Source organism: Montipora capricornis, chromosome 3 (assembly GCF_036669925.1).
Source record: "Montipora capricornis isolate CH-2021 chromosome 3, ASM3666992v2, whole genome shotgun sequence".
In the NCBI taxonomy this organism is placed as follows: Eukaryota; Metazoa; Cnidaria; class Anthozoa; order Scleractinia; family Acroporidae; genus Montipora; species Montipora capricornis.
The window spans coordinates 74406449-74413948 of NC_090885.1; the positions used below are offsets into that span (position 1 = coordinate 74406449).

A 7500-nucleotide genomic window follows, 5' to 3' on the forward strand; every position below is an offset into this window, starting at 1 on the left:
GCCTCCCACGCAGACACTCTCAGGGATTCGTCACGCGTTCCACCCCCTCAAGCGTCTGGTGAAACGAGCCGAAATTTACGTAGACCAATCACAACGGACTTTCAGATTCTGGAAGTGCGGTTTAGACCCTGAGAAAACTGCAAGATGGGCTTCGTAAAATCGCTGACTTAAATTCTTATAAAAGAGAAACTGGAGCGTATAAATTTCATGCTTTGGCTTATAGATGTTTGCGGCTGTTCACAGATTAAGTAAGGTAGAATTTGTGTGGTTGAAACATCCCGTGCGATTCAAATTTATTTGTGACGATCGCTTGGGATTGATATCATATTTACATTTCTTTCTTCGCTATTTCAGTGGAGTTGTTTCGTTCGTTTCTTGTAGTCCTTCGGTTGAACTGATTTAAGGCCGGTTTGCTTTATTTTTCAAATCGAAGAAACACTGAGTACGATCGGTTCGCAACACAAAAACATTAAATCAATTTTTAGACACGATCATCACCAAAGCTTAAAGGTAATGGGGATTTTTTTCAAGCTTTGTTTTCGCTACTGTCCTAGTTGCGTTCATTGGGCTTGAAGGTAATGGTTGTCGTGCAGTTCAATTACACTTGCACTACTTTAATATTTGTAATTATTCGTATTTATATATTTCCACGGCGCTTTCAATTTTACTAGTAGATGAAACGACACCATACCTTTGCTAAGCACTTTCATTTTGACTCGCGACAGTGCAAATGCATAACCCACCGAGGAAACAAAATTAATGTTTCTGAGGATTATTTTGAAAAGGCTTCGTCCCTTTCATGATTCATCCAAAGATTGACAATCCCAGGGAAGATCTACACAGCGCTGATGTGTGCATGCAGCCCTCCGTTGCCAAGATCTCTCTAATTTTGTATCCATACTGACCACCTCTTCCACTGTCCAATACACAAATACCTGCATTGTAGCGTACTACACATACAGCTTAAGTATTGATGCCACTAACTTGTAAGATTAACTCTCCTGGTATACTCCCATGTTACATTTCCTTTCATTTTGGTGCTGAGAGTCATGTGCCTCAAGTCCTTTGCCACTCTGTATCCAGCTCTAACCTTTCGTACTACTAGGTTCAGGACCTCTCAGCCAAGAACCCAAGTGAGAGATCCTGGGAACTAAGCTGACTTTTCTGCAGATCCGCCTCAGTTCCTGATAAGCGACACTGTCCATGTGTTTGCTGCGTGCGTTGATTTTGTTCTTACCATTGAGTTTAGATTTTATGAAACGTTTGAACCACCTTATAATATTCTTTTCGCAATATGTCTTTCTCCTTCATCTTGTCCAACTCCAAGATGCCCAGATCCGTGTAACCATTACTGTTCACCGTTTTCTTTATTATCTCCATGCATTTATGAGCTTAATACCTGTACTACAACACCATGATATTTCTTAATTCCGAATTCCATGTCATGTCATGATTATCATTATTAATATTACATTGGAACCCAATAAAAAAAAAAAGGAGAATGACAATGCCATATGACTAAAGAAACATTTTTTTTTCCTTTGGATTTCAAAACTAAATACTAACTTACCCAAGTTTTAAGTTCTGATTTTGAAAATACACCTGCTTATTTTAACAGGAATTTTCTTATTTCAAGGTCCGCCATTACTAATTTTAAAATCTTGAGAGAGCTGAGTCGAGGAGAAAATGACGTCAAAGACTCCCAATGCGTGTGTACGCTGCTGAATTAATATGCAGCCCGGAGTTTCGGACTTTCAGACTTTTATACCTGTGTTTTGCATATATAAAAAATTGCGTTTACACGCTGAAATTTTAAGCTAGTGAGTAAATGACGTCATTTTCTCTAGATCCAACCCTCTGAGGTCCAATCGGTCAGTTTTGAACGTGAGTAATGGCGGACCGTGAATCCAAAACTTACACTCAAAATAAACAGCCTTTGGATAAAAGTCAAAGCTCAAAATTTTGCCAGTTAGGTGTTAAGCAAACACGCTTTCAAAATCTGAAGAAAAAAGAAATGATTTTTTGATCATAGTACCACTTAAACAGATATTTTAGGCGAACTATTCAAGGGCGGTTTCATTTTTATGCCAGCCTCTCAATTAATAAGCAATTCATGATCAATCTTTTAAAATATTTACTAATTAAAATGACGATATTGCTTGATAAATTTAAAATTGTCCTGCTTTTTCTTTTTGTCATCAGTGAACAGGAAGGACGGTCAATCTTCCCCTAAAGAACACAAATGTATATTTTAACAATATTTAAATCTTTTCTAGATATAAGGTGATAAAGGCTTTGTTTACTCCAGGTTTTATTGATTTCGTTGATGATACAATATGTTGCTGGCCGAATAACGGCGCCAACAATTTTGAGAAAGTAGAGAATTGTATGACTGACGCATCCTCAATAAACTTTTATATGGAAGCTCAGGCTAGTGTTGTCAAGATTTGAGGTTTTTGGAAATATCTCGCTTTTCGTGGCTTTTTTCGGGACAACCGCCTTAAAGCCATAACGCGTTTACATAGAACGATAGTGCTTGTACTTCATTGGCGCTTAGGCCGCAAAACCATACCCACATTTTATTCATTTTTATTCATCTTCTTCCTGGATGATTATTTAAAACCGGTTACAACAAACCTTAAAAATTATTATGGAATGTCTGAAATTTCTAATATTTTAACTGCGGAATGGAAATGAAAGTTAGAAAATTAGGAAGTTCGCCCGAGTTTCAGCCATTTGATGAGGGACAGTCTCGTGCTTCTCAGGTTGCCTTGTTCATTCCTAAAAATAACTATAAGTAATTTATTAACTGTTTCATTCCACGAACGGGAAAGTCCTCCGATTACCATTTAATAGAGTTTTTGATAAGTGTCGGGCCACCCAGTCAGGCTACCAGCAAAATACAATATTATACAGCACGTAGCATTTTAACCTTTCAAAAATTGCTCAAACTGTATGGGTAGTTCTTGCAATTCATTCACAGTCAGAAAGGCCAGAGAGAAACTTCACTCGTGAACCACCATGTTTACAACACTGAAAGCATCTTCGGCCTCTGTCTCGAGAAGACCAGAAGCGAGAAACGCACGGTTTTTCCGTTACGATTATGCCTGTAGATTCAACTGAAATGTCAATTCCTTGTAAAAACACACAGCATCGTTTTTAGCATGGTACGTATCAGAGAGCCAGAACATTTACGTATGCTCTGACGGAATGCTTGAACAAGAGAGAAAAACGCACTTACTCCAAACATCTCGCCAGAGCTTCGTACTAGACAAATCATCCCAGGATTTCGGCCTGTGCGAACGCTTTCGGACGCGGTTGGCCCTTCGCTGCTTATAGATACCGACCTTCCTCCCGGTACGGCAGTGAGGGAGAGAAATGTCAATTAAAGTTAATGTAAGATTTCGATCGCTTTAATGTTCTTCGAAAAAGTCATTGTATTTCTCTCTCATATGGTACGCACTGGAGTCACGGTCCAAATAAGTTTGGAGAAAAGAGGTGATGGCGTCGCTAAAACTAAATTTGAGAAAATCTGGAATTTGCTGAAATTGTCTAAGAGATTACTAATACAAATATCCCCCTCGCCAAAAATCAGCGTGTCGGTGCAAATCAGTCACGAAGTAAGCGATCGTCATTTGCGCATATGACGTGTCAAAACCGAGGTACGCATGCGCGTATGACGTAATTCAAGATAGCGTTGAAAAAGCAGACGAAGGAAAAACGAAAACATTCTAAAGCTCACTCTATGCAGAGGATACCCAAGATTAGAAATTGCATTCTCCTGATGTCGAACGCAATTAGTTTTATGTCATACTGTTGGTGCGATAGTGGAATGCACGGTCATGAAAACATGACATTATGATGAAATTATTTCTACTTCAAATATGAATGAAAAGTAATCTTGACAAGGAAAACTTTGCACTTAGACTCGCTTTGAAGAGGGGGCAGACATGAACTCGGAAATGGCCTATTTCCTCTTGTCTATATTCTCACGGGATATAATTTGAAATCGACTTCCTAACAATTTCTTTTACCAATAAGAACATCTGTGTAAGGGATAATTATTGGGGAATACAGTTGTAGGCACTTTAATCGGCATGGAAGGAAATGATGAGGCGCTTTTTTCATATCTGGAAAACTGGCTGAATCACTATGTTTACGGAAAAGAAGTCAGGTAAGAAATCGTTAAAAATAGCCAGCCTATTTATTTGCAGATCAACTGACTGGGAGTATGTAGTTCTTGCTTTTTTGTGTACTCCGTTTTTGTCCTTTGTTGTAAATGCCATGTATTATTCTTGTCGAAAGAAAATCCCGTTACCCGAATCCCGTTCAAGCTTGGAGTTTTCGGGCTTGCTTGAAACTGCTTATCTAACTGCGATGACCCTCTTAAAGTTCCATTTCAAACCTTAAAGATAACTGAACCAACACGAACACTGTTATCATTAAGAAAAACATCAATCGCATTTTGCAATGAACCTTTATTTTAAAGTTTCAAGTGCTTTATTAGCACCGTTGAAACTGTTATATCGAGACTAAAGGATTGATCTGATTTACATTTAAATATTCAAGCATTTAAAACGAAACTTTTGAGTGTAGGTGCACTTGCCAGTATACTGTTCACAGTCTATATTTAGAGGTTGTATGTTCCGAGGGTTGAACTACCGCTATTTTGCCCTGTAACTCTTACCCCAAGAGGATACCCCACCCTGAAAATGGGCCTGAAAACCGGGCCTGGGTTCCAAGCTCATTTTCAGGGCGGGGTAAGAGCGAGTCCGGAACAGGACTGTCTGAGAGGAGGGACACAGCTATCAAGGCGCAGGAATGGAGAGCATAGCTATTCTACCCTGATTGGCTCGCCGTGTATCTCGCGAGACTTCGACTGAAACGTGCAACTTAATCCAGACTTAAGTGACTTGGTCGTTCTCGTGGACATGAAACTGGTCAACACAACCCTTTGATATCAAGAGGATGTTAACCCACAGACGAAAACTGGAAGTGAGCATTTCCCATGCAGGACGGTAAGCTCTCCCATATTTTTAACTAACAGAGAAACTGAAAAATTGAACAATTTAAATGTGGTGGTGTAAAGACAAACAGAAAAAAAAGGAAAAAAAAAACATCGTACTTCCGGTTGCCGTCCTTCGCTCGAAAACGTCGCGTACTTGAAATCCCCATTATCTGCTCGTCATATTCACGGTTTTAGTTCCATCTGTTCTGTGACAGTATATCTTTCCAAAGGCATTTCACAGTCCTTTTGCAATCTTACATTCACAATTTCTTTACACTAGCTTTTCAAACTGAGCCGCTTGAGTATAGACCGGCACGCATTTTGATTGAATAAGGTGAAAAGAAGGGGGTTGATTGCACTGTGTGAATGACACGCCCAGAAAGACACCACCTGCACAGCGATAGGCAAGTCAGGTAAAACCGTGTCGTAGCAGAAGTAAATCAACAGATGCATCACGTGGGCGGGAAGCCAACAAACTGCAAAAGTGATAACGAGAATGACAAGCATTTTGACAGTTCTCCTGTTACGCCGTTCTCTGGTTTGGATAGCCGCCCGTGAATGGACTTCAGGTGCTTTGTGATACCAAAGCCTTCGACAGATCAAAATGTACAGTGTTGTAATAAAAGCAAGCGGTAAAACGTAGAGAAAAATAAAAACGAGTGCGAAGTAAATCTGAAAGAGTTTAAAGTGCGCAAATTCTACAGCGCAATAATTCTGTTCATCGGGTGGGTATTGTTGGCTTCTGAAGGTTATAAGATATGGGCTCATTAGAGCAAAGGAGCTGCACCAAATGAACGAATAACTTATCTTTGGATTTTTGACAAAATCTATGCGCTTGAAGGGCCATACTATACAAAAATAGCGTTCGAGCGCAATGAAAACATGCGTCAAAATCGAGGCCGCGATCGAGAGTGCCATTATGTATTGCACGATTTTGCACGTGATGTCGCCGAAAATCCCAGGGAACCATACATTTTGAAGGTACAGGAAAATCACACATAATGGCATGGAGAAGAATGTTATCAGCAGGTCGGCCACTGCCATATTCGCCAGTAGCACATTGGTTGTTGTCCTTAATTCGCGTGTCTTAAAAGTGACGTAGATCATTACCGTGTTGCCCAGCAACGAAACCAAGAACACTATGGCGTAAACAATCGTCATTCCAATTTGAAGATCCAGCGCAATATAAAGGCTAACACCTTGACTGGCACTGCTTCCATTCGAACCTGGAAATCAATAAATTAAGCTAAAATTAAGGTGTATAAAGGCCAGGCACAAGGCTTCTTCAACATTTGCTTCAACATCCCTTCGATTTGTTGTTTCAAAACTAATTTTCAACAGTTGTAAAAATTAGGTACGTAATTTAAGCCCTGTTCAAACGGTCATGATAGTTGATGATAGTTGATGATAGTTTAAACTATCATTCACTATCATTGACTATCATGTTTGCGATCAAACGGTCCATGATAGTTCATGATAGTTGACGAAATCGCGCAATGTGCTGGCGTAGCTAACTGGTACCTAGTCTCCTACCGCGCGCGATTGTAAACAAATATGGCGGGGATTTGAATTTCGTGACGAAAATGGCTGTGTATCAGCCGAGAAGAGCAGCTATTGCCAGTTCTTTCTTCGCTTTTCCAGTTACATCCCGATTGTGGTAGTCATCGCAAAAAATGTTCCACAAACATGGCCGTGCCTCGTACTCATCTATTAGGTTGCATATCAAACTACTACTCCACTTCTCGTTGTCTGGTTTTTTAGCTTTTTTAGCTTTTCTCACTTTCTCGCTTTCAGCGTCACTGTCGTCCGAATATTCGTCCAAATTATTGTTTTGTTGTTCCTCACAGGACGATGGCAAACTTGCGGTAGCCATATTGCATTGAGCCCGCCTTGGTTACCCCCGCTGACCGAAAAACTATCATGCACTATCATCCGCTCGGTCAAACGGAAAAAACTATCATGAACTATCATGTCGAATTTGAACATGTCCAAACTGCATGATAGTTGATGATAGTTGATGATAGTGAATGATAGTTCGTGTTCAAACGTGCGTGATAGTTGAAACTATCATCAACTATCATCAACTATCATGACCGTTTGAACGGGCCTTTACACTTCTGGTTTGGCTCCGAAATGCTTTCAAGAAGGTCTCTCTATCTCTAACCAGTCGCTACAAAAGAACCTTTGTTAATTACCATCAGAAACCCATAACGGTTGAAACGTGTAACGGCCCCTTGTTTGCTGGGAAACAAGCTTTTGAATATTCAATTTGCTAAGTACCATATTTGGAACAACAAGAGCGAGGGGTTTCCAAATATGGTACTTAGCACCGCACTGAATATTCGAAAGCTGTGAACGCGCGTTACACGTTTCAACGTTTTTTTTTTATAAAGGGTTAACCTCACGATTTCCCTTTTCATGATGTTTTTATATTTGTGTTGTAACTTCCTGAATAAAATGTTATGTTATGTTATGTTATTTCAAGGCTGAAA

The 7500-nt window shown here is 39.8% G+C and overlaps 2 protein-coding genes across 2 annotated transcripts in view; both read right to left on the minus strand.

Moving 5' to 3' along the window:
- The window catches only part of LOC138044045 (proton-coupled folate transporter-like), a 7274-nt gene extending 6420 nt beyond the window's left edge, over positions 1–854 (minus strand). The window contains exon 1 of the mRNA XM_068890639.1: positions 692–854. Coding sequence (XP_068746740.1) covers positions 692–710 — 19 coding nt within the window. The 5' untranslated portion in view covers positions 711–854. The remainder of the gene's footprint in view (positions 1–691) is intronic.
- Positions 855–5284: 4430 nt separating this feature from the next.
- Positions 5285–6881, minus strand: LOC138040800 (QRFP-like peptide receptor). The gene is made up of 2 exons (XM_068886469.1): positions 6695–6881; positions 5285–6234 (listed from the first exon to the last, which is right to left on the minus strand). Exons 1-2 carry the CDS (start codon positions 6879–6881, stop codon positions 5285–5287), a joined length of 1137 nt encoding a protein of 378 aa, XP_068742570.1.
- Positions 6882–7500: the final 619 nt, after the last annotated feature.

What these genes read in the sequence shown, in the direction of transcription:
- LOC138040800 (XM_068886469.1), bottom strand. Translation starts at nt 6,881, where the DNA reads ATGGCTACCGCAAGTTTGCCATCGTCCTGTGAGGAACAACAAAACAAT. An exon ending in TGAGTACGAGGCACGGCCAT is followed by an intron (nt 6,235 to 6,694) that starts GTTTGTGGAACA and finishes ATTGATTTCCAG; the next exon opens with GTTCGAATGGAAGCAGTGCC.